At 40.4% G+C, this 27,788-nt stretch overlaps 1 protein-coding gene and 1 long non-coding RNA gene across 3 annotated transcripts in view; one reads left to right on the top strand and one right to left on the bottom strand.

The window, feature by feature from the left end:
• The window catches only part of TMEM170B (transmembrane protein 170B), a 47,307-nt gene extending 24,674 nt beyond the window's left edge, over positions 1–22,633 (top strand). The window contains exon 3 of one of the 2 annotated variants that reach the window (XM_081523799.1): positions 21,288–22,633. In XM_081523799.1, coding sequence (XP_081379925.1) covers positions 21,288–21,346 — 59 coding nt within the window. In that variant the 3' untranslated portion in view covers positions 21,347–22,633. Of the gene's footprint in view, positions 1–4,516; positions 7,752–21,287 lie in introns of those variants that run through there. The other variant, XM_081523798.1, reaches the window with a different exon arrangement.
• LOC145518822 (uncharacterized) lies at positions 3,896–9,453 on the bottom strand. Its single transcript, XR_014063328.1, has 3 exons — positions 9,309–9,453; positions 8,544–8,687; positions 3,896–4,876 (listed from the first exon to the last, which is right to left on the bottom strand). It is a non-coding gene; the product is annotated as an uncharacterized LOC145518822 (long non-coding RNA).
• Positions 22,634–27,788: the final 5,155 nt, after the last annotated feature.

Here is a 27,788-nt window from a genome sequence, read left to right as displayed (position 1 = left end):
GAGCCACAAACAGCCAAAAATTCCAAAATACTTACAGTATCGATTTATATAAAATTCGCTTACCTAAAAAACTAAGTTACAGATATCTGAGGATATAGGCAGGTGGTAATGCTGAAGAAAAGCAAAGGAATGATGAAAACCAAACTTGGGAGGGAATGGGGTGTCACTGAGGAGAGTCCACGGGAACCTCACATAAAACAGTAATGTTCAAAAAAAAAAAAAAACAGTAATGTTCTTGTGTACATTTGGATGATGGTACTTGGGCATCTGTTGGTTTTAATTTTATAATCTACATATATTTTATAAATATTGCTTCCTATCTGCTCAGTATTTAATAGCAGTGTTTCCAAATCATTTAATAGGCACACAAAATTGTCTTCTTTCTGATCTTTTTGCTGAAGAGTTCCACTGGAGCGGTCCTCTCTGGCTAGTGCTTCTGGGTTGTGCAATGATACGGTGCAGCAGGAGCTATTGTGAAATGCTTCTTTTGGAGGGAAGCTGGGACTTACACATTGGTTCCTGATTATCCACAAGGAGGAAGATAGTAGTGCATTTTATTTTCTGTATAACATTACAATGTCTCCCTTGATTTTAGAAACTGGAATTTTACACTGGGTTTCCTCACCTTAATGTCATAGGCTTGAAGATCGTACTCTCTGTTTCTTAAAAGAGTATAAAGAAAAGTGGATTATTTATGGTTGTGTAAGCTTTTCCTTGAACAGTACAACCTTCCAAAGGGAAATTCATTTTATTTATTTGTTTGTTTTTAACATCTAGTTTTTTAATCCATCTGAAATTTACTTTCGGAAGTGGTGTGAAATAGGGACCTAAATTTATTTCTTCCAAATGGGTATCAGTTGTTCCATACCACATTCATCTCACATGTTAGCAAAGTAATGCTCAAAATTCTCCAAGCCAGACTTCAACAGTATGTGTACCATGAACTTCCAGATGTTCAAGTTAGATTTAGAAAAGGCAGAGGAACCAGAGATCAAATTGCCAACATCCACTGGATCATCAAAAAATCAAGAGTTCCAGAAAAACATCTACTTTTGCTTTGTTGACTATGCCAAAACCTTTGATTGTGTGGATCACAACAAACTGTGGAAAATTCTTCAAGAGATGGGAATACCAGACCACCTGACCTGCCTCCTGAGAAATCTGTATGCAGGTCAAGAAGCAATAGGTAGAACTGGACATGGAACAACAGACTGGTTCCAAATCAGGTAAGGAGTACGTCAAGGCTGTATATTGTCACTGATTATTTAACTTATATGCAGAGTACATCATGTGAAATGCCAGGCTGGATGAAGCACAAGCTGGGATCAAGATTGCCGGAAGAAATATCAGTAACCTCAGATATGCAGATGACACCACCCTTATGGCAGAAAGTGAAGAAGAACTAAAGAGCCTCTTGATGAAAGAGGAGAGTGAAAAAGTTGGCTTAAAACTCAACATTCAGAAATCTTAAGATCATGGCATCTATTCCCATCACTTCATGGCAAATAGATGGGGAAACAATGAAACAGTGAGAAACTATATTTTTGGGCTCCAAAATCACTGCAGATGGTGACAGCAGCCATGAAATTAAAAGATGCTTGCTCCTTGGAAGAAAAGCTATGACCAAACTAGACAGCATATTAAAAAGCAGAGACATTACTTTACCAACAAAGGTCTGTCTAGTCAAAGCTATGGTTTTTCCAGTAGTCATGTATGGATGTGAGAGTTGGACTATAAAGAAAGTTGAGTGCCGAAAAATTAATGTTTTGAACTGTGGTGATGGAGGAGACTCTTGAGAGTCCCTTGGACTGCAAGGAGATCAAACCAGTCCATCCTAAAGGAAATCATTCCTGAATATTCACTGGAAGGACTGATGCTGAAGCTGAAACCCCAATACTTTGGCCACCTGATGCAAAGAACTAACTCATTGGAAAAGACCCTGATGCTGGGGAAGATTGAAGGCAGGAGGAGAAGGGGATGACAGAGGATGAGATGGTTGGATGGCATCACTGATTCAATGGACATGAGTTTGAGTAAACTCCGGGAGTTGGTGATGGACAGGGAGGCCTGGCGTGCTGCAGTCCATGGGGTCACAAATAGTCAGACATGACTAAGTGAGTGAACTGAACTGAACTGAACTTACTGAATGACAAATCACTGACTGGAAATTCCTTTATCATGTATTACTGAGACAACTACTAAGCAAAAGTTGGAGTACCTAGTAGGACCAGACACTATTCTAAGTACTTTCCAAATATTATCTCTTAATCTTCAAACCCACCCATTTTACATTTGAGGAAATAAGGCACAGAGAGGTTAGGTGATTGCTCATTGTCACATAGCTACTAATAAGTGAGCTCAGATTTTAACCCAGAAGTCTAATTCCAAAATCCATGTTCTTAACCTTATATAAGCATGAGATGTTGGAATTAACATATTTGGTACTTCCCAGGCAGCCTGAGCTAGTAATTGCTTATGTTTTTCACTTCTTGGATAATTTTTGAAAATTTTTTTTTTTTAGTTGCTCACTCGTGTCCAACTCTTTGCGACCCCATGGACTGTAGCCCGCCAGGCTCCTCTGTCCGTGGGGCTTCTCCAAGCTAGAATATTGGAATGGGTTACCATTCCTTCCTCCAGGGGATCTTCCCAACCTAGGGATGGAACCCAGGTCTCCTGCATTTCAGGCAGATTCTTTACCATCTGAGCCACCAGGGGAATTTAGTGCTGGAGAAATAGAGGCCAAATTGTGGTTTTTAAAATTGAAGATAAATAAATAAATAAAGTTGAAGATAGTCATGGAAATATAGGGAAAATCCAAAATTAAAACAGTATTTCTCAGGTTTATTTTAACATATTTTCTGATAACAAAGAAGCCTAAGATATTTAAATTTTTTTCAGGATGTTATCCAATTCTAAAATTTGAGGATAGGGCTTCCTTGGTGGTCCAGTGGTTAAGACTCCCCACTTCCATTGCAGGGGGTTTGAGTTTGATCCCTGGTTGGGGAACTGAATTCCTGCATGCTGCATTGTGTAGCCAAAAAAAAATTAAAATTCAATGATATGACCAATTATACTAGTGAAGTTTTCTACTACTAGGAATTTTATTTAATATTGATGTAATTATCAGTTACTTTATTATTTTCTGAATTTCTTATTCTGTTTTTTCACTTGGTATAAATGTAAAATGATAGAATGATTTGGAGATTTATAGCCAGACTAATCTGGATTGAAATTCCAGCTCTGTACTTACTGAATTTCCTTGGACTAGTAATTGAAACTCTCTGAACTTCTCTTTTTTCATCTTTAAATTAAGTAATAATACTCAGGAGTGGTATGTTATTTAAGATGATATTTGTAAATTTTCTAACAAGTTACATATATGCTATAAATATACTATACATTTTAATTTCTTTCTTTAAAATATGTATATGAAAGCCCTTGGCTTAAATTAATAATTTGCTTTTCCTATTTGTATCTTCTATAGAGGAGTATAATAATTTTTATTTGGAAAATTTAGGTGAACTATGGAATTAATTCTTAGCTAATTTTTATGAGTAGATTTCTGTCTCAAATAATTGTAATTCAGATGGCTTCAAATAACATTTCTGTTTTTCCTTCCTTTTGTTCGACCATTCTAGGAATATATAGACAGTTTTTTCTAGAGAAAAGTTTTAAGGCCTTCTCAGCCTGTTAAATGCCATAACTGTAGTTTAAATGTTTCCTCCTTTTATGATTTCTGAGTGTACTTTTAAAGGCAGCCTCTTAGATCCCATTTTATATATATATATAGCAATAAGATAAAAGTGTTGAACCAGAGCCTCAGGGCTCTAAGGGACCCGAGATTCTCTCATTCTCAGAAGTGCCTGATATCTAAAAAATTTTCCTAGAACAGATGTCAGGTTCATCTTCCACTTTTATTAGATGTCAAAATACTAGTATCCAGATAACTTTACAGTTGTATGTTTTATTCAGATACTTAAAGCGTTTTATATGGTAGATTGTAAAGTACATTATTCAAAATTCTGATATTCTTTATGACATTTAAGAATTCATTTTCCTGAAAGAAATGAAAATTTCTTTAATATTAACTTTTTCTTGAATAATTTAGAAATTATATTAAATTGTGTGGTTTTTCTGTATTACTTTTTTATAATTATCAATATATTGTGTCATATGTTTTTAAAAGTGCTGATGGGATCTGGCTGAGTCAACAGCCAGCTGACAGATTACAGTAATGAATGATTCATTTTTTTATGAACATACCATGTGTCAAGTAAGCAGCGTATACCATAAATATGTATTTTTCAGTCGAATTGAAGCCTGTTACTTGGTTTTGTGGGTGAATATGGTATGGTCGAGTATAACTTTTAACCAGTCACATGGAAACTCTTTCCTAGAAAATTAGAAAATGCGGATGCCTGGTGACTTGCTGTTTGGCTCACGTGGAAAGCGGGCCCAGGGGCAGCTGCCGCGCGCCTCAGAAGCAGTGAACGTGTTGTGTCTCCTCTCTCACCAGGCGCAGCCGTGGCCGGCATTTACCGAGTGGCCGGGAAGAACATGGCGCCCTTGGAAGCCCTGGTGTGGGGCGTTGGACAGACAGTACTGACGCTCATCATCTCCTTCTCAAGGATCCTCGCCACACTCTGAGGTTTCTGTGGGAATGTCTTTACTTCACATAAGGAAACAGACGTACAGAGTCTCTGAAAACGGCATCGTTAGCGAGTGGGCATGAGATCGTACAAGGACGCGGAAGGAGCCGGTCGAAACACAAGGCCTTGGGCCGTGTGGGAAGATCGCCCTCTGGTGTTCGATGATTGCACTACCGCACCGCACCTTACGTGCCTCCGTCCCGGGCAAGGCGCATTGCTGCGTGAAGCTACAAGAAAAAGCACCTTGTTTAGCTGCCAATCAGGTTAACGCTGGTGTTGAATCATCATTCTTAACAGTGTTGTTGTTAAGTTACAGGGACGTTTTGAAGAATTGATACATGTGCCAAACTCTTCTTTTTTTTTTTTTGAACATTGATCATGTGAAATTTGCAAGTGTAGCTGTAGATGAGTGCTGTGAACATATTTGACATGAATTCAGGTGATGTAGTGAGAAATTTTGTTTTGTAATGCTAAATCCCGTATGAGTGCTGAATATCGAATCATTTATTATGAGACAAATTATCTGATTTTTAATGTTGAACGTTTCTGGGATTTAGGGCTTTCATGTAAATTAGGTATTTATTGTTATTTACTTTACGTGGAAAATAATACTGAATGGAAAACTGCTAGACTCTTTTAAGGATTCAAAGTAGATCTATAGGGTGCATCCTTTTCACTCAAATAACATTCTTTAATAGTTTCCCTCATACATAAACATTCTGTTGTTATGAATTTAAAAACTTTTTTGGTCACACATATTGATTGTAGTCTGTGTCTCACGAAAATTTACTTTGAAAATTTTCTTATAAATTTTGTAAGAAGAGAAGTCTGAAATGCACATCTTATTCTTGACCCTTCTGAAGAAAGTTTCTGCCATGTATCTCATGGAGAAAACATCTTTACAACTAGTATCTCAGTGGGATTATATTACTTGTTGCATATATCTTGATTTTTGACAGAACGTAAGCAGTCTTTCATCCTGGAGTATCAAATATATATAAAGAGTGACCTAAATTAGGCTTTGAAAACAAGAAGCCTCACTTGTAGTTAAGAAACAAGTCATATAGGAAGAATAATAAACGATCTTATTTTGGCTGTGTGGTAACATAATAATTTCTCTAAGTAAAAACTGGGGAATATAGTAAATAATCTTAAAATTTGGCAGTTATTCTCAGCATATCAGTACAGTGTTGAACATAGATTTGAGTGATTCATTTCAGCTTTTCAACTCTTGTTTTATTCTATTATTTAAATTTACTAGCATCTGCAATGACATTTATTAGAATGAAAAAGTCATTAGTATAAAACATTTTAAGAGGTTTTGGCAATATGTGATTGTATTTAAGAGTATAAGAAGTAAGGGAAGCATAGAAACTGCTTGAATTCGTCTCCTACTGAGACTTTTTTTGAATACTAGATACAATTATACATTGTTGTTTAGTTGCTAATCATGTCTGACTCTTTTGGGACCCCATAGACTGTAGCCCCTCTCAGGCTCCTCTGTCCATGGGATTCTCCAGGCAAGAATACTGCAGTGGGTTGCCACTTCCTTCTCCAGGGGATCTTCCTGACCCAGGGATTGAACCCGCATCTCCTGCATTGGCAGGCAGATTCTTTACCACTGAGCCACCAGAGAAGCCCACGATTATATATACGTTAATACAAAAGAAGAGCCAGTTGTAGAAAATATAAAGTTATGGACAATCCAAAAGATAATTTCCACACTCTAGCCTCACTCTTTTATAATCTAACTTGGTAACAAGTAAGTTTCTGCTAGGTCCCATTAAAATTTAAGACCTCTGTTACCCATGACACCTTTTCTCTACCAAAAAGCAGAATATATCAACAACTCGATGATGTGTTGGGGGTATTTTTCCAATATGGAAGCCAGTTTGGGGCGGGGTAGTTTTAATAACACTGTGGTTTGCAAATCTGTTTTAAAAGAAGCCAAGAAGCAACTATGCATTCTTAGAGATCTTTAAATCTTAAAATGGATTCTTTTTATTATGTTCAGCCTGAAATTAATTTCGCATGTTCTTTATATTCCTGATGTTTTCTTAAATTTAGGTCTAAATCTCCCAAGTCAACTTGACTTTTCCTTTTCTGTTAGATTTGAATCACTTTCTTCCTTTACTTTGGTTATTCTGTCAGTAATTTAAAGTGTTCATATTCTTGGGGAGAAATTATTAATAATGTATTGAAATTGAGATATACAGAAGTGAATATTTATTTTAACACATGATTAGTTTATGTTTTCAAAAAGTTGTCATGGTAAGGTAACTGGGGCACATGGTTCAGAATCTGAAATTAGCCAGAAAATAACTTGGACACATTAAGTGTATGGCTGCATGGACCAAAGAGATTTAAACTGTTTTTGCTCTCGGATAGAAGTATAAGAAGGTGGATCAGTTTGTAGAGTGTCCCGCAATTATCTCATTATCAAATTGCTTTATATTATGAGCTGTGAGTGTGTGTGTGCCTGCATCTGTGCTTTTAACTTTTGGGGGAATTTTTGGTTTCTTCCATTGTTTTTAGTTACTTTCATTGGGATTTTATGCAACTGTTATTCTTCTGATGTTGTGAAATGCAGCTGATAGTGTGAATGGATGAAATGTTTTAATAGCTGTTTCTATGATGAGATTTTTTTAAAAGGTCAGTGGTTTTCTTATAGAGGCAAAGAAAACATTTAATGATATATATCTACACACATATATGTCATTATACACACACACACATATATATATATGTAAAGCTGCTGTATATGAATAGAGTCTAATTGGAAAGCTTTTGTTCACTGAACACTTTGATGTAATGGAGAATTTGATGTATTTGCTCAGTTGAATGATCTTTTAAACAGATTTGAAGAAGTTTGAGATTTTTGAATTGGGCGAAATTTTTCTTGGTTTCTTAGTGCTAGAGATCCTTGTTTGTGATATAACAAAAGCCCTTATTGATATATTTGGGTTATTCTTAACATTTGTATGTGATTTAGCAGTAATTTTCCTTTTTGTGGTAAATGCAAGAGGGGAAGGGGGTGAGAGTCTCTGCAGTTTATACATCTTTATCTTAAGAAATGCTAATAAAATACAGCTGACAGTGAAATCAGTTTCTCGAGAAAGAGACTCCTGTCTGTGCAAACTAATCATTAATTAGTTAACACACTGGTTAGAAATGTCCATAGATCAGAATTAGGGGGCCTCATCTGAGCTACAAGTAATGTTTAAAACCTTTAAATGAAGAAGGTGCCAGGTGTCTCCCCTGGACAGTTTCACTGGTTGTCTAAAATAACGTGAGTCCTAAATTTTGGCCATATTCAGTGTTCACAGGTTAATTATTCTTACTTTAATCTTTGTGTTTACTGAACAGGGTTACAGTTTGTAACCCAGTGTGCTTTCTTGGTATTTGCAGCATGTGTTTCCACCATCCTCACAAAATGTGAGGATTTTGTTTGTACTTTAAGTGAGAAATAAGGAAATGAGCTACCCTGTATATCCTATTTGTTGTATAAGGAACAAGAACAGGTTTTAAGAAATGTTCTTGGAAAATGTCTTTAGAGAACCTGTAATAAAGATGGGGGGAATGGAGCTGCCAAGTCAGTGTGCCCAGGCTGACACTTACATACCGACTAATTCAATTTTGTAAGCATTTTTGGTGGATCTAGTATATACAAAGTGCTGAGCCTAGTATTTTCTGTAGTAAGCACAAGGATGCCCCCAAATGGGATCCCTGCCCTTGAGTCCACCAAGAGCTACTGAGATGATTTAAAGCCTAAAACAGTTGGGAGAACATCCTGCTTCTAGTTGAGAGTTTAAGTGCTTTTCCCCCAGCCCGCCCCCTCCCCCAGTTCTGACATTTCTCAGTCACCAAATGGAACTTTAGAAACTGAGATCTCACCGCTGTGGCGCAGCAAAGGGAACACTGGGATCCAGTGACACAGATTTGAATCCAGGACCTCTCACTTGCTGACCTTTTGTTTATGGTGGCAGTGTACAGTTTGCCCTCCGTATCTGTGGTTCCACATTCAGGGATTCAGCCAACCTTGGATGGAAATATTTGGAAAGAAATTCAAGGAAGTTCCAAAAAGCAAAATGCCCCACACAGGCAACAGTTCACAGAACATTTACATAGTGTTTACACCATTTACACAGCATTTACATTGTGTAAGGTAGTATAAGTAATCAAGAGATGACTTAAAGTATACGGGAGGGTATGTTTTGGTTAAATGCAAGTACTGCACCATTTTCCATAAGGACCTTGAGCATCCTCAAAGTTTGGTACCCACGGGAGTCCTGGAATCAATCCCCTGTGGATACTAAGAAAGTACTCAGTATTTAACAGGAAATGATTAATAGATAGTCATTTTAATTTTTTAAAATTAAACCACAATACCAAGTAAATACATTGTTTTGTAAGATTCATCTATTGTCTTTCATTTCCACATTTTCCCTACATTTATTTTAAGAAGAAAACTAAAAAAAATTCTATGTTGTGTTCTTTACCTACTTTCCACCATTTTTTTCTTTTAAATCAGCAGATATTTTTCCGAGAGCACTTCTGGGGGCCGGTGGTGATAGAAATGGCCAGGGCAAGCAGGAATCAGTATCAGGCTGTGCGTATTACTAGTTAAAACAGGAAAAGTGAGAAGTGGCCAGGACTTACCCCTTATTTTCTCCCGCTTGTGTCTATCGGATTTACTCAGCCAATATTCATTGCATCTCCACTGCATGCAGCTTACTCGGCTCGTTTTAGGGGTGGGGAGGCTCCCGCTCGCCCCGCATCCTCCTCTCTTCTGCCACCCTGGCCTGTAGGAGAACAGAACTGGGCAGTGGTACCACGTCCCTCCTCCCCTGGAGCAAAGGTGCTTAAGCCCTACTTGTTGTTTGTTTGTTTTTAACTTAAAAGGAAATACTTTTATTTTAAATTTATGTCCATTTTATAATTCAAGAAATAATAAGATGTTGAGGACTTTCTGAAATATCCTCAAGCCACTTGACTCTTGCAACAAATGTTTCTTTCAGAAAGTCTTAGAATTCTTCAAAGAGTCGCTATTTGTTTGTAAGATGTGAATAATGTGGAAAGTTACTGAAAAAATTCTAGTGACCTAGATTGCAGAGAAGTTTGGCAACACTTGGGTAACTGGGTAAATGGTTGTTCCTTTTAATAATCAAGAGTGAGAATCTCAGTGGTTGAAATTGACTAGCAATTTCCCTTTTCCTGTCCTTTTTGTAACATTGTGGAGGAAGACTCTACAGCATAAAAAGGACATTATTTGATTAAAAAATAATAAAATTTTTCAAACATGTAGTAGTATTTATAGCAGGGGGAAGTTTAAAGATGGGAAGAAAGGTTGGAGGGATAATGCACAGAAACGCAGACACATTTGATGAAACATCCTGCATTATGTGAACACAGTTTCCCCTTCTGTTAAGACTACAGATGACACCGTGTGAGTACATTTACTGCATGTTTGCAAAATGTGGTGTTTCTTTATGTGTGAGACTAAACTTACCACAAAGCATTAGAAATCGTTTTACAGTTTTGTGTGTGTGGTGGTCGGTTTGCCCTACTCGCTCAAAGATCTCTGTTCAGTGAAGGCAACACAATGTTTTTGAGGAAGCTGCTGAAGCTGTTGTCTAAAAATTTATCTGTGAATTTGTTTAGAGAAAGTAACGCTTAATATATACAGTATTTTCCATAAACGTGGAGATAAACTGGTTAATACATTATTAGATTAGTGGAAACACCCAAATTTCTCAGTGCACTGAGCTGTAACCATCTCCTCCCCTGAGCACAGGGGACTTGTTTTCACGTTCTTTATGTTCATTGCACATATGTTGAGCTTTCATAATAACCCTGTCTTGACTTGTGAGAACTAATTTAGCAGTTTTTTAAAAAAATATTCCTCCCTCTTCCATACAGATGTCATATGGGATAGTTTCAACATATGTACAGTTTGTTGATAGAATCAGAAGTGCTGGTTTAGAAGAGAATGTTCTCAACACCTTACAGTTATGCAGCTGTAATCTTGCTGAAAATTAAATACTATAAGCAAGTCAAGAGAGCATGGACCTCCTACGTATTTTCTTTTTTTTTTAGGATTGTGTCCTGTAACAATATATTTCTCTGCTCAGTGGTGACATGACTGTCCTCTTTTGGGGATTGCGTTTAAGTATGTAACTGAAACTGGAAAGCACTGTAACATAAATACATAGGAAGAGGAACTATAATGTATAATCACCATAACTATAACACTCTTCTGAACATATTACATATTGGTAATTTCTAAAAATCATCACTTTTTTATAGCCCTGTATAAATGAATGGTAGCTTGATAGTACTACTGGTGGTGAGAAGTTTCCTTTGTCTTTAACGTATTTATACATCATCACTAAGTATCTTTGGGTAGGAACATTTTAAAGTTTTCTCCATAGAAGGTAAAAAAGAGGCACTTGTTTGAATTATAATCAAAAATGATGTACTTTCAGTACTGGATGAGTTGATAGTCTGATTGTTGACTCTTTCTTAGTATTTGTGATATCACATGCATTTACAGTGGAGGAATTTTAAAAGTTCTGGCTGTCTCCCAAACACACACATACACACACACGAGCTCTGCATATTCAGATAAACAGTATAAAATCCACAGTATTTTTCATTTTAGTCATTTTTTAACTAGGTTAAAATTCATAGGATTCTACCATGAAGTATTAACTCCTGACTCTAGTCATTCTAGAACAAGGGGATCAACTGTATCTCAATCAGCTCAAATGTTGTTATTTACATAGCAAAAATATAGTTTGCCTGATAGGTATTACAAACTCACTTTCAAATTGTGTTAACGCTCAGACCACTGATGAATCATTTAGTAAACCACAGTGCAGTTTTTAAAAGCTAAATGATGCCTTAGTGCCTTGGAAGTTAAGATACTTGCGCAAAGTGAATTTAGCAGAATTCAGGATTGGTATGCCTGTTGCTGGGAATTCAGAGCTGAGGAAGGATGTAATTGAATTAACTCCTTGTGGTTTAGTAAAAAGTCAGTTATTTCATCCTTGACAGATGACAACTGCTTTCATTACATTATCATGATGTGTGGTGGTTGTTTTTTTTTCTCTTTCCAAGTAAGTTTGAAATGGGAGAAAATGTAGTCAAGACAGTTAAATGTGGAATGTTAAAACTTGATTTTGTTGTGAACTAGAGATGCTAGTGTGAACAGTGTCAGCTTCATATTGTAGTTCAAGGGCAGACACTTCATGTCACTTTTAGGAATATGTTTACCATCAGGGACTTCTTGTTTTTTACTCTAGAAATACTTAATGTACTGTGAAACTTAAAGACAGGAAGAAGAATCCTTTGAGGGGTAATGCACAAAAAACAAAGGTGTATGTGATGAAGTAACCTACATTATGTGAACACAATTTTCCCCCTTCTGTTAAGACTGTAAACTACACTGTATGAGTATGTGTACTGCATGTTTACATAATACAGTTTAATTTTGAAGGGTTATTTAAAAAGTATGTTTATTTATAATACCTAACAAGCTGTAAATATTGTATACTATTGATTTTTAATTTTATATAAGCAATTTTTTATTTCCAATTCATGTACAAATCTCATGGTGTATATAGTATACTTTCCCGGAGAACACAAACTTTGCAGTGAATTTTAATTGTAGTAAGCATCAGGTTTAATTGTGGTAAGCATAGAAATGTTGATCTTTATTTTAAATTACTTTCCACCACTCATTTTCTTCAAAGGGCAGCAATAAATATATGCAAGTTATTTTTGATTTACAGAACGTTGGTCTGCAAAGACAAGGTCTAGGTTCCAATTCATTGCTTTAAAGAAAAGATGCACAATTAACATCATACACTGTCTAATCTCAGGACCATTTCTGAGGTCCATATTAGTCTCTCCTCTTTGTAATATACAGGGTGAACTCTTTACTGATACACACAGAACAACTGTTAAAAGCAAATCCAGCACTTAAATGTCATTACACAGAATTTATTGGGTTAAAATTTGTAATATACAGTATTTTAATAAAGTTTCTGTATTCAATTTCATGCACTTATGTATAAATAAACCTGTCTTTAAAAGCTTCATGGGGTATGTGACTCTTTATGACATACCTTTTCAACTCATTCATTGCAGACTCAAACCTGACACAAGGCTAAGTGTTTCGTCTTACCCTTTTGTCAGGTTTTCTGGGCGAGTTTTACACTGGATTTGGAAGATAGCACTGACAAGTTAATCAAATTTAAGAGACAAACCTGGCCTAATTCACAGTTTTACAGAGGACCAGTGCTAGGCCACATAAGCATCTGCTTCTAAGAATCCCTGTTTTAAAGAGTCCATTGTCACTTTTATTAATAGATGGCTACCCTTTACTGAGTACTTAGTCTGTTAGACACCTCATAGGCATTCTTTAATACTTACGTAGCCTTTCAGGTTAAGGGGATTACTAAGAATTCTGAAGGTAATCCTTCACTTTATGAGTGACTCATTTGAGGTTCAGAGAGGGTGAGCAGCTTCTCAAGGTCACACAGCTAATAATGCTGAGGTGGGCTTTTCTTATTTTAGTACCTATATTTTTCCCCCACTGTGCTGTGCTGGTTTCTACGAAGTATCAGGGAGCCTGTAATGAGATTGGTCAGTTGCTCAGTCATGTCCGACTCTTTGCAGCCCCTTGGACTATACAGTCCATGGAATTCTCCAGGCCAGAATACTGGAGTAGATAGCCGTTCCCTTCTCCAGGGGATCTTCCCAACCCAGGGATCGAACTGGGGTCTCCTGCATTGGAGGAGGATTCTTTACCAACTGAGCTACCAGGGAAGCCCTGTAATGAGATAAGACAAAGACCAGATGGCATTACAGGGGTTTGAAAAGTCATCCTCAGGATTTGTATTGCCAAATCTAGGCATATTTTGAATTTTTGTTAGGGATTCCTAAGGCATGGTAATAGTTACCCAGTTAGGTTCCACTAATCTCCAGCCTAAGAAGAGATTGGGGCCAACAAAGCCGTTCACTGTAATTATTAACAAACCCTGCTGGTATGAAAACTTGATTAACTTTAAAAATTGTGCAAAGAAAGTGGAAGTAAACTTTCTTTTTTTCACATATACTGACTTGTTTCATGTATTGCTTCATTAAAATGTATTTTCTTTTTTTCTAGGTAACTTCTTCATTCAACCATAAGATTTATAAAATTATTAAATATATTTTCCTTCCTGACCATGAGTCTTAAAAAGTTCTTAAAATAAAAATCTTGAGATTAAAATTTTCCCTTTTGATTTTATTCTTTCAGGCTCTTGAAGTAATATTTTTATAGTATTTTTGTAAAAGGAAATTTGTCTTTGGGTATCTTGATATTCACTGAGCATCGAAAGAAAGCGTTGGATTTCGTATCTGTTGCCACCTGTTTAGAACTAGACCGGAGGGGAAGATGATGTAGAAGAAAGATCCTCAGTTCTTAGACGGAGCTTGTTTTCTTTCTTCCTTTTTAAAAAAAGCTTATTTATTTTTGGCTGTGCCGGGTCTTCGGTGCTGCGCGCAGGCTTTGCCTTCTCTCGTTGCGGTGAGTCAGGGCAACTCCTCATTGTGGCGCGTGGGCCTCTCACTGCGGCGGCTTCTCGTGCAGACGGAGTGCGAGCGGTAGTGGCATCAGGCCTGCTCCGTGGTGGTGGCACACGGGCTTAATTGCCCTGTGGCTTGTGGCATCTTCCCGAACCGGGGGTCAGCACGTGTTCCCCCACTGTGCTGTGCTGGTTTCTACGAAGTATCAGGGAGCCTGTAATGAGATTGGTCAGTTGCTCAGTCGTGTCCGACTCTTTGCAGCCCCTTGGACTATACAGTCCATGGAATTCTCCAGGCCAGAATACTGGAGTGGATAGCTGTTCCCTTCTCCAGGAGATCTTCCCAACCCAGGGATTGAACTGGGGTCTCCTGCATTGGAGGAGGATTCTTTACCAACTGGCAGGATCTTAGCCACTGGACCACCAGGGAAGTCCTGAGCTTGTTTTCTGATGGAAAATGAGTTCTTGTGGAGGAAGAATATCTCAGCCTTATCGAGTGGATACTTAGGTCATCTATGTTTTGAAGTGGTAAAGAATCACCTGCCAATGCAGGCGACAGGTTTGATCCCTGGGTCGGGAAGCTCCCCTGGAGGAGGAAATGGCAACCCACTCCAATATTCTTGCCTGGAAAATCCCCTGGACAGAGGAGCCTGGCAAGGCTATACAGTCCATGGGGTCGCAAAGAGTCAGGCACAACTTAGTGACGGAGCATATACACTACCAGAGCCACCTTTGAAGTTGAACCTTTGTTAATTCATAAAATAGTACCTAAAGTTTTAGGCTGTGAAGAAACAGGTAGACAGGACCTATGGCACGTTTGAGGAGCAGAACTGGAGTTCACATCCAGCTTCTAGCAGAATCTTAACAGAATAATCTGTCCCATTTTACTATTCCTGTTTATCTACTTTTAATTTTCTCTATTCTTTGTTATTGGGGTTTCCCTGATGGCTCAAGTAGTAAAGGATCCACCTGTCAATGCAGGAGATGTTGGCTTGATCCCTGGGTCTAGAAAATCCCCTGGAGAAGGAAATGGCAACCCACTCCAGTATTCCTGCCTGGAGAATCCCATGAACAGAGGAGCCTGGCAGGATACAGTCCATGAGGTCACAAAAGAGTTGGACACGACTTAGTGACTAAACAACAATTCATTGTTATCATTTCTCTTTTGGCCAATTTTATGAATATTCTTTAGGCTCAGAGTTTTGGGGATTGATTTGTAAAATGGAAATACATTAATTAGTTTTCCTGCAAAGAGAGAGTTTCATCACTAGATGGTGTAAGAGTTCTATTTGTAAGAGTTCTATTTCATTTTATCCTGGCTTTTGGCCATTCTTATCTGTGAACCAACCCTAATTAAATCAGCCTATACTTCTGGATTCATCTCCACAAGATATATTAATGTATGTTTTTCTGATAAAGATACATGTGAGGAAATGAAATACAAGAAAAACCGAGAGTTTCCATGTTATCACTCATTTTCCAAAGAAGGTTAAGATACAGTGTTCTGAGTTCATTTACAAATTAGAAAACCACATTAACTTTATGATTTTGGCAAGTCATTAATCTAGACCTCGATTTATCTATTTTTCATAAATTCGTGTTCCAGCTCATTGCGTAATGGTCTTTAAAAGTCTATACTTATGTGATTTTTAATTGCAGAGTTGGTCAACCTGTTAGGATAAAAAGAATATACCTGTGTATCACAACCAGGCTTGTACTGTGAAACTTGGTTTTGAATTCCTGTTCTGCCATTTAGGATTTTAACTTGGCCAGGTTGGTTCACTTCTGTGATCTTCAGTTCTCTCACCAGTGAATGAGGTAATATCTCCTATTGTAGAGGGCTCTCAGCAAACACCCTGTCCCTTGGGCTTCCTCCTCTCATGAATCCCGTGCACAAGGAATGTTGATGTCCTCCTCGCCTTTGCCGTGAGTTTTGATAGTAAGTCCAGGTACCTCTGTTTCACAGTCTGTTTCCATACCGTGCACGCTGGGATTTTAGAGAGGACTTGTCTCAGGTGAAACCATCCCGCTGAACCGCGCGCTGCTTCAGCAGCAAAGTTTGCCAAGAGAATTTTTCAGAAACAGATCTCAGTGGAAAAGAGCCTGCTTAGAAAACAGAGTGGATAAACTTGCTCAGCTAGCAAATTCCTTGCATTCTCAAAACCAAACATGTACAAGATGAGGAAGCCAAAGCAGTCAGCATAAAACCCCTGAAAGATGCTCCTGACTTGCCTCTCGGCTGCGCGCAGTCATCAACCACCGTGAATCTTGCTGCAAGCAGGCTTCTCGGCTTTGCTTGTTGTTCTGCAGAGATGGTGTTGGTCTCTTCAGCTCCAGAGAGTCCGACCTGAAAAGCACAAGTCTCAGTACACAGCGTGGTCTGTAGCAGCCTCGGAGACACACGTGCACTCCAGGTCTTGAAGGAAATCAGGACTGCACTTAAGAGACCAGAGAAAGGACCAAACAGATTTTCATAAAATGACACATCTCCTGTCCCGTTTGCTTATTTTTTATTTTTTTTTTTGTGGAAATTGGTGTCAATGGGTAGGTCTCTAGGATGTCTTACAAGAAGACACTTGTATTGTCGTTGTTGTTGTTGTTAAGATTTTTTTTAAATATGAACCATTTTTAAAGTCTTTATTGAATTTGTTACAATATGGCTTCTGTTTTATGTCCTTGTTTTGGTTGTTTGGCCTCGAGGCACGTGGGATGTTAGCTCCTCGACCAGGGATCAAACCCGTATCCCCCTGCACTGGAAGGCAAAGTCTTAACCGCTGGACCGCCAGGGAAGTCCCACATGTGTTGTCTTTAATGTGGAAAATAAGGGAAGATAGAGAGATGGGTCGGAGACATTGTGGGGCTGCTGCTGCTACTAAGTCGCTTCAGTCGTGTCCAACTCTATGCGACCCTACGGACAGCAACCCACCAGGCTCCTCTGGCCACAGGATTCTTTAGGCAAGAATACTGGAGTGGGTTGCCATTTCCTTCTCCATTGTAGGGCTGAGAGAACACCAATTTTGAGAGACTTCAGACTGTTGAAGGCCCTGTGTGTGTTGACAGAGTGGGAGGCTATCAGACGTGGGACTCCTCCCTAGTTCTGACTTCTCGTGCACAGGAAGCCTCATGTTAGACTTAATCTATGACCACATCTTCTGCAGTAAACATGAAAATTAGCTTCTTTTGTCTTCCCTTAAATGCAGGTTGAAACGTTCAATGGGACACCATCAGTTTAGGTCTGTTATTCTCAGATGTTTTAAAACCTGGACCAGTTTAACACCTTGAACTTGACATTTGCCATACCTGCTACAGTTTTAAGCTTTAGTGCATCTGTAGCTGTATTTGGAGCTTGTCTAAACTGGAGACTTTTTGCAAGGTGAGTGAGAAGAGATGAACATTTCACATCTAAAGTATAACTTCTGTTGTACTTTTTAACACGTATTTAGAGGAGCTATGCCAGGCCTATATTATTGATAAGCTACTCTTTGTAATAATGTTGATATTCAACTTCTAAATCATTATCACATCTCTCATTTTACTCTCACAGTTTGTTCTTATTTGGAGGAAAGGGAAAAGTGCTTTAAAAAAAAAAAAATCAAAGCCATTTACCTGGTTAACCACAGGTCTCTCATGAGACCTGGGCAGCTGTTTGGACAAATGCCAATACAGGAGCAGACTTGAAGTAGCCATAGCAACTCAGGGGCCTGAAGGGATCCCGGTGGAAACTGACCACTTTCTGGGTAACCCAGGACTGGCTCACTCTCCTCCAACAAGGCTTTGGCTTCAGACTTCTTGAGAAAGGGTGCAGCAAGACCCCAGTGTGTTCACACAAGATCTTCCTGGGGCGTTAACCTGCTGTCTTCTATCAGAAGTGTCCTACTTAGGACAGACCTCTTCAGTCAGCAATGTGTGCACCACAATGTTGACAGACACCCGTTACCAGCGGAGGTGCCCCCCCCATTTCATTGTTTCCCAAGTTTTCGTTTAACCAAGCAGATTATCTCTTTCATCGTTCAAACCTCTTGATCTTCAGAGACCGTTGTGTCACCTCAGCTGGTTTATGCCCACCACCAGTTATCTGGGCAGGGAAAGTTGCCACATTGAGGCAAAACGTGTAAGTCTTCCTGAATATTCTGAAACCAAAACAGACTGAAAGAAGAAAGTGTAGTTTTGGTATCGCAGGAATGGGAGGCAGGGTCTGATGTCCGCAGGCGGCGGGGGCCTGCAGGGTGTCAGCAGCAGGTTTGTTGGCTGAGATGGAAAAAATGAACAGCGTGCTGATTAACCTCGGAATCAGGATCAAGTGAAAAAAACGCGTCCACCCGAGACCTCAGAGATCTGTTTGTGGTATTTGAAAATGCACTGGGGAAACCATGAAAAGCTTGAGCAGAAATTTAGATGACAACGGTGCCCATAAATAAAGCTCAGCTCAGCATTATGGAAGGGCAAGAGGCAGAGATAAGAAACCAACAACTAACCCTAAAAGAATTCGTTGTTGTTGATGAGCCTTAGGGTTTTGTTGTTGTGAGTCACTCAGTTGTTTCTGACTCTTTGTGACCCCGTGGACTGTAGCCCAACAGACTCCTCTGTCCATGGGATCTCCCAGGCAAGAATACTGGAGTGGGTTGCCATTTCCTTCTCCAGGGGATCTTCCCAACCCAGGGATCGAACCCACGTATCCTGCATTACAGGCAGATTATTTGCCACTGAGCCACCAGGGAAGCCCCACTTTGCAAATATCTCTTTATATTTTAAAGTGTTTCTTTCTCCAATATAAACCTTGTCTTCACTCACTATCTCCAGAAGGGGGCAGACATGGTCAAGAGTCAGAGGGTTTCTTTCCACGCAGAGTAGATGCAGAATTAAGATGGATCAAGTAGACAAGATTTTTTCTGAAAGAAAAGTCTCCAAAGTTAACAAAATAAGCCCTTCAAGCCCTTCAAGCCCTTCAAGGTTCTGTCACTAGAGCTGGGCTTTTTCCATAAACTGAAATGAGGACAATCTAGCTAAAAATAAATTTGTTTCTCTTAAATATGCATGCAGTGTCTTTAATATTGGAACATCAAATATCAACCTGAGAAATGTATCAAATCATTTGGTGAGGTTCCAGTTTTATGATGTACACCTTGAAAAATTTGATGGTTATCTTGGCTGTTACTAATCCAGTCTGGGCTCATCCTTTTGTCCAAAGATGATAAATAAATATGCTGGCTTTTTATACACTGATAAATTTGGTAAAATAAGGCCCAATCTCTTTACAACTTCCCCAGCTTCTCTCTTTTTTAAGCCACGATGAAACATGGGTCAGACTAAATGTAAGCAGCCTGTGTTAAGTATGTGCTGAAGAGTCCTCACCCAGAGAGGCTTTTGAGGAAAAGAATCAACTGGACAAGTAAGTCTGATCAAACTTATCTCCTATGTCCCTGTCTTAGAGATTCACAATTCATACAAACATATTTAAAGACTGAAAAGTTTTGAGTTAGGAAACCCTATTTGGCTTTGTTTCATTGCCATGAATTCTCTGAAAAACGTCTGTCGCAGTAAGAGAAATCTTGCTGGCTGACTCTCTGGACTTCTAGAAAGCATTCCCAAGCATTTTTAAAAGTTCTGCCTGGTGTCCTCAGGCAGATCTCTGGCTCAATCACACTCAGTCTGAAGCAGGGTTTTCATATCTGAGTTTTAATCTCCAGTGTTGTTCCTCTTGTCTCCAATGTCTGTTGATGTGTGGTCCCCATACTTTGCTCGGCCCTGGGACTCTGGAACCTCCCCAGCCCTGTGTTGTCATGTGTGGCAGGCCTCTGCCAGGCGCCTTCCTCACTTCCATGTCCTTTAGGCATTTCCTGGGCCGAAGCTCCCTAGGTAGCGTTTGCTACATATGGTCCAGGCTCACGTTGGTCAGATTAAACAGGACCCTCTTATGAAATCCAAGGTTGCATCTGGCAAGTGTCCAGTGAGGGGTGCAGGCCAAACGTCTCAGCATTTCCTCCAAGGAGGAGACCCTGGGGGCTGGGAAAGTCAAGGCAGCTTCACAGAATACATGGTGAGAGGGCAGACCCTGAAGGGTGTTTCTAAAGGCGGAAGTGGTGCCCACAGTGAAGAGGAATGTGGCGGACATGGCCAGTTCAGGTGGGACAACGAGGGAAAGCCAGGTGGGGGACTGGGACGTGTGAAGTGAGTCACAGACCGCTGAGGCTCAAGGGGGAGACCGTGGAAGGTAAGATGAAAAGGTAACCACACGCCAGGTATCAGCGCTCTGCACCAGGCACGTGGACTTGAATTTTCTCCTACAGGCAGAGGAAAACCACTGAAACTTGGTCAGAAGGAAAAGTGCTCTCCACGTGAAATGAGCTTCAGAAGGCGAGTGTGGAGCCCTGTCAGTGCTTTTATATCATCAGGGTGCCTGCTTCCTTGGTGTTCGTGGGAAAGAGCAGGGGCTTTTGAGTAGGAATCCTTGATGGGTTCCCACCTATTATGGCCATGTATAAGCTTGAGAAAGTTACTTAATCTCTCAGAACCTGTTTCCTCATGTATGAAATTATTTAAGAAGCGACCTCAGAGTGTTGTGAGGCTTAAACAGTGTGTACTACATACTGTGGACTAAGTCACTTCAGTCGTGTCCGACTCTTTGCAACCCCATGGACTGTAGCCCACCAGGCTCCTCTGTCCATGGGATTGTCCAGGCAGGAATACTGGAGTGGGTTGCCGTGCCCACCTCCAGGGGATCTTCCTGACCCAGGGATTGAACCCATGTCTCTTACATCTCCTGCACTGGAAGGTGAGTTCTTTACCACTAGCACCACCTGGGATGGTGCTGTTGGAATAAACCCCGGCTTGCAGACGTGCTTCATAAAGTCATGCACGTGGAGATCATTCTGACCTGCATTTTCCAGCAAAACAACAGGCGTGCTGCCGGATCAGCTGCTTGAACCTCGCAGGATGCGAGTCCACATTGCCCTAACTGCCCATGACAGATAGAACCTTGCTGCTGCTGGTATTTTTCTTTCTTAACCTGAGTTGTTGCGTTATTTTGGTTGCTGTCGAGGCCCTTATCTCTCGTTCTCCCCATTAGCACTCGCATCTGCTGTCAGCAGACAGAAGCAGCCACCTGGACTGGCTCTGGGAGCGTGACTTCTTGAAACCCAATCTGCCCTGCTGCCTCCCAAGCAAAGAAGACGGTCAGAGGGAGGTGAAACCTGTTGACCCCAACCTGGCAGGTTTGCCTAGAACTGGAAAACTCAAATTCCCTTTGTGGCCTCTCCCTTTCTTCTTTTAAAGCTGGTTAATTGAGGGAAGGAACTCCTGATGGGAATTCTCTGTAACATCTCTTATCAGGACACTGCCTGGATTCAAGGCACTGCAAATTAGTTCAAGCCGACTCGTATGCGCGAGAGTTTATTTTATACCGTAAGATACTTAGTGAATAGTTATTACTTGCCAGGCATGTATTTAGTCCTTAGATGTATTGTTTCCCTCCTTACCCTGTCTCTGCACATTGGGATTTTACCAAGTTAATTTTAACTTCTTCCCATCTACCCAGGCGCACTCCCTCTGGACTGAAGGCCTTACTTTCTACTCACGTGGTAGCTCTTTACTCACGGGTCCATTTGGTTCCTTGTCTCTGACCCCGCACAACCCCCACCATCTCAAGCTGCTCCAGGCGAGGGGTACTTGGACTTGGCTCTCTGGACAAGACTTGAGTAGGGTCGAGGTCCTACGGGAAAAAGCCAAAGGAGAAGGAGGGCATGGTGGGGGAGGAAGGGCGGGAAAGAGAGAGCTTGATGGATTCCTGGGGGAGCCTTGACCTGGTAAGATGTCTCTGCAATGACACAGGAGGTAAGATTGTGTGTCTGAGGGTATTGATGCAATTCCATGTTACATTATTATGAAATGATTATACACACATACACACACATCTCCCCTTCCTTTAAGAAGGAAGAACACTGGAACAGGACGGTTCTGGACTTGGGTTGGTGATTCTTGCTGTCGGCTTCTCGTGTGGCTCTTAGCTGTGCATTTCCTCATCTTATGGGGACAGGGGTAATTTTCATAAAAATTATTTCTCATCTGTGTTTTCATTTTTGTATGCCTCAGAAGCCCAAAACTTGCTAAAACGTTAAAGCTTATATTTTACCATTTAAAATTTCCTACCATTAATTGCATTTGTAATAATATGTCACATCTTTCAAATCAACTTGATACCAGCAGGATTGTCAGAATGTCTTCCTGGATTTATAAAGAGGTATTAAGAGGCTTTCAGTGCTAGGTGATAAACAAGCTGAAAATAGATAGATCAGTAAATATTTTATGGAGCTAATAATTTGTTTTTAATGTAAATTGGTGGGAAGGTTGTCATGAATGATATCTGCAGTGAGTAAAACATTTTCCTTTGTTTTATTAAAACATTAAATAGCTGCAGTAAGACTTTTGGAATGCCTTATTGCCATAACTTATGAACTGTAGATTAGATAACAGTGTCACATCACTGTTACATTTCTTGAATGTGAGAACTATACTGTGTTCATGTAAGAAGATATCTTTGTTCTCGGGCAAACACTGGTATGTTCAGGGGTAAAGAGGAACAATGTTTGTAATTGACTCATATTAATATTAATGTTGGGCTTCCCTGGTGGCTCAGACAGCAAAGAATCCGCCTGCAATGAGGAAGACCTGGGTTCGATCCCTGGATTGGGAAGATGCCCTGGAGGAGGGCATGGCAACAGGCTCCTGAAGAATTTCTTCAGTAATTCTTGCCTGAAGAATCCCAAGGACAAAGGAGCCTGGCGGGCTACAGTCCACAGGATCGCAAAGAGTTGGACACGACCGAGCGACTAAGCATAGCAATACTAACATTACGTATTATATTAATATTTATACATTATGTTAATAATTATGTATAAAGAGAGCGTGAATGATAAAGCACATGTGGATCAATGTTAAAATCTGGTTTATCTGGATGAAGACAGTATGAGGGTTCTTTGTATTATTTTAACAACTTTTCTGTAACTTTGAAATTATTTCAAATAAAAAGTTTAAAATATATATATGTATATATAATCAGAGAAGGCAATGGCAACACATTCCAGTACTTTTGCCTGGAGAATCCCATGGATGGAGGAGCCTGGTGGGCTGCAGTCCATGGGGTCGCGAAGCGTCGGACACGACTGAGCAGCTTCACTTTCACTTTCATGCCTTGGAGAAGGATGTGGCAACCCACTCCAGTGTTCTTGCCTGGAGAATCCCAGGGATGGCGGAGCCTGGTGGGCTGCCGTCTATGGGGTCGCAAGAGTCAAACACGACTGACGCGACTTAGCAGCAGCAGCAGCATGTATATATAATATGCACACATATATGGTCATGTATTAGATACAGTTGTCCCTTGAATCCTTGGGGTCTGGCTCCAGAACTCCCACGGATACCAAAATCTGAGAATGAAGTCCCTCACATACAATGGCATGTTTGTGCTCAGTCGTTCAGTTGTGTCAGACTCTGCGACCCCGTGGACTGTAGCCCTCCAGGCTCCTCCGTCCATGGGATTCTCCAGGCAAGAATACTAGAGTGGGTTACCATTTCCTTCTCCAGGGCATCTTCCCGACCCAGGGATGGAACTCGGGTCTCCTGCCTTGTCAGGTGTGTTCTACCCCTGAGCTTGCAGGGAAGCCCGTAAAACAGCACAATGTTTGCATATAACCTATGCACATCCTTCTGTATATTTTAAATCGTCTCCAGATTGCTTACAATACCTAATACAATGAAAATGCTATGTAAATAGTTGTATAGAGTTGTCCAGTGCAGCAAATTCAAGTTTTGCTTTCTGGAACTTTCTGGAATTTGTCTGATCCACTGTTGGTTGGATCCCAGGATGCAGAGCCCGAGGACATAGGGGGCCAACTGTATGTATCTGGATGTATAATCTGTCCGTGTCAGGTGGTTTGGGTATAGGGTGTATTTGCAATCTTCACGCTGCGTTGGGAGGCGGCCTCCCCACCAGGCATGCCCGTAAGTGCAGGAACCCTGAGAGTTCCCGGAGTTTCCTGTTGTGAGCTGACAGTCGGTTTCCCCGGCTCACTGTGTTCCCTCGTTATCACAGAAAGAGGAGTAGCAGGAGCTCTTTCCCAGCAGCTATAAAATGCCAGCTAAGTGGCTTATTTGCAAATTGCCAAATACAACCACTAGGTTATTTCTACACAAAAATCCCTGTGTAAACAAGTCTCCAGGCCCTCAGGATTCAAATGAGGTGAACTAACGAAAAAATCCTGGGATTGACAGATAAAACTACTGTAGATAATAGATTTACTGTTTAGCATAGGGCACTGTGTTCAACATCTTGTAATAATGTATAATATTACATTATTATACATTATTATTACACAATTACAGGAATATTATCTGAAAAAAAATAGCTGAATCACTATGTTGTACATCTGAAACTAAAACAATATTATAAATCAACTACACTGCAATTTTTTAAAAAGTCCTTAGCATCCAGATGACCAAAAAGCACATGAAAAGATGCTAAACATAACTAATCATTACTTACTGTTAAGTCGCTTCAGTCGTGTCCGCCTCTGTGTGACCCCATAGACGGCAGCCCACCAGGCTCCCCGTTCCTGGGATTCTCCAGGCAAGAACACTGGAGTGGGTTGCCGTTTCCTTCTCCAGTGCATGAAAGGGAAAAGTGAAAGTGAAGTCACTGAGTCATGTCCAACTCTTCACGACCCCATGGACTGCAGCCTACCAGGCTCCTCCGTCCATGGGATGCCAATCAAAACTGCAGAGAGGTATCACTTCATACCGGTCAGAATGGCCATCATCAAAAAGTCTACAAACAATAAATGCTGGAGAGGGTGTGGAGAAAAGAGAACCATTCTACACTTTTGGTGGGAATGTGAATTGGTAAGGCTACTGTGAAGGATGGTATGGAGGTTCCTTAAAAAACCAAACATAGAACTACCATATGACCCATATGATCCAGAACTACCATATGACCCATTGGTCCTACTCCTGGGCCTATATCTGGAAAAAAACCATAATTTGAAAAGATACATGTACCCCAGTATTCATTGCAGCGCTATTTACAATAGCCGAGACATGGAAGTAACCTAAATGTCCATCAACAGAGGAATGGGTAAAGAAGATGTGGAATATATATATATAGTGGAATATTAGCTGTAAAAAAGAATGAAATGATGCCATTTTTAACAGCATGGATAGACCATGGATAGAGATTATCTTACTAAGAGAAGTAAGTAAGAGAAAGACACATACCACATGATGTTGCTGATATGTAGAACCTAAAAAAAAAAAAAACTGAAATCTTAACACAAAGCAGAAATAGAGTCACAGATGGAGAAAACAAATTTATGGTTACCAAGGAGGAAAGGGGAGGGGGATGATAAACTGAGAGATTGGGACTGATGTATACATGCTCCCATATTCAGAGGCAATAACTAATAGGGACCTGCTATATACCTCAGGGAGCTGGTCAGTACTCTATAATGGCCTACATAGGAAATGAGTCTAAAAAGGTGGGGGATGTACGTATATGTATTACTGATTCACTTTGCTGTACAGCAGAAACTAACACAACACTGGTAAATCGATTATACTGCAATAACATCTTTTTAAAAGTTAAACCAAAACAAGTAAAATAAAGAAACTCCAGAAACGGTCCTTGGACAAGTGAATGGCTTCTTCTAGGTCGGAGTGCTCTGCTCTGCTCTGCTGAGCTCTGCTGGGAGCTGAGAGTTAAGACGTGGAGGTTCCCCTGCTGATTCTGTTCCTGGAAGGTCTGGAACTTCTAGCAAACACCTTCCCCTCTATCTCAGCCTCTGTGGTCTTTTTTCTTTTTGCTTGTAAAGCATTGATATGACTGGGATGAACTTCACCCAATTCTAAAAGCCCTGAGGAAAGTATCATGTTTAGAGAAAGCTCCTAATGGGAGGACATGGTATGGAGGGAAATAGTCAATACATCAACAGAACTCATCTTTTACTTTTACCCTCCCCTGGGCATCTGTGCTTTCTACTCGTTGCTCCTGGTCTGCTAAGTTTCTGAGTCTTCTAAGAATTTCCCATGAGGCCTGCTTTGGGCCTGAAAGATACTCTCAAAACATCAAGAAAGTTGAAACAAAAAAAGGCAGACTACTTTTCATGTTTAAACTGAAAATTTTTAAATGGAAAACACACACACACACAAAAAGCCCACCAAAAGCAAAAACCCTCCTTGCTTAGGAAGTAGTAGCAGGTTGAAAGTGTAACTGGGTATGAGGAGAATCTGACATCTCGAGGGCAAGGGTTGGACTTCCCAGGTGGGGCTAGTGGTAAAGAACCTGCCTGCCAATGCAGGAGACATAAGAGACTCAGGCTTCATCCCTTGGTCAGGAAGATTCCCTGGAGGAGGGTGTGGCAACCCACTCCAGTATTCTTGCCTGGAGCATTCCATGGACAGAGGAGCCTGGTGGGCTACAGCCCATGGGGTTACAAAGAGTCAGACACAACTGAAGTGATTCAGCAACAGCAGCAGCAGTGCCAGGGTTAGCTGGGACCCCACCTCCCCTCAGAGGCCATGGCCTCAGGTTTCCTGGCGAGAGCACCCCAGCCAGGTCCCCCTACCTGCAACCCCTTGTCAATGCCCTCGATTTGTCAAAGAATGTGTTAATGAAAAGTTATTCATAATGCTTGTCAAAGAACCTTCGGCTGACTCTGTTCATAGGGAAGCATTGCTATAGTTGTAGTGCGTGTGTGTGCATGCGTGTGTGTGCATGCGTGTGTGTGCATGCGTGTGTGTGCATGCGTGCGTGCTTAGTCACTCAGTCATGTCCGACTCTTTGGGACCCCAGCAGGGATGACCACGGTGGGGACTCAAGTCCGTTGTCAGCATGTTTCCAACAGCATCTGCTCACTTCGTGTCTCTGTGTCACATTTTGCCAATTCTCACGCTATTCTAAACTTTTTCATCATTATTACATTTGTCATAGTGATCTGTGATCAGTGATCTTTGTTGTCACTACTACGATTCACTGAAGGATAAGATGATGGTTACTATTTTTTATCAAGAAAGTATTTCTAAATTAAGGTTCGTATGTTGTGTTTAGACATAATGCTGTTGTACACTTCATAGACTACAGTAAAAGTTTTTATTACTTTTTTTTTTATTGTTATGTTTATTTGCACTGGGAAATGAAAAATACCATGGGACTTACTTTATTGTGATGGTCTGATACCAAGCCCACAGTGTCTCTGAGATATGCCCGTACCTGTTTTCACAAACTGAAAGAAATTTGAAGAGGATTTTTGCTTTTAAGAATAAAGGCAAAAGGCAAAAATAGCATCGATTTATTCTATGCATCCAATTACAAGCTGTGTCTTTAGGTCTTGCTCCTTTGCTCCATTTCAGCTTATGAACGTTTTCAGGAGAACGCTCTGCCTGCAAATTATGGAGGAACCTGCTCCTCTCTGAGCTCTCTGCCTGGTGCACAGCTGCTGAGCTGTCCACAGCTAGGTGCTCCGTGGCACCCGGAGGCCCTGCCCCAAGGAAAACTCTCATTTCAATCACTCACATGCAGCTGCAC

The sequence above is a fragment of the Giraffa tippelskirchi genome, chromosome 8 (genome assembly GCF_054371585.1).
Source record: "Giraffa tippelskirchi isolate mGirTip1 chromosome 8, T2T-mGirTip1v1.2.pri, whole genome shotgun sequence".
Taxonomy (NCBI): domain Eukaryota; kingdom Metazoa; phylum Chordata; class Mammalia; order Artiodactyla; family Giraffidae; genus Giraffa; species Giraffa tippelskirchi.
This window is presented reverse-complemented; position numbering and strand designations above follow the sequence as displayed.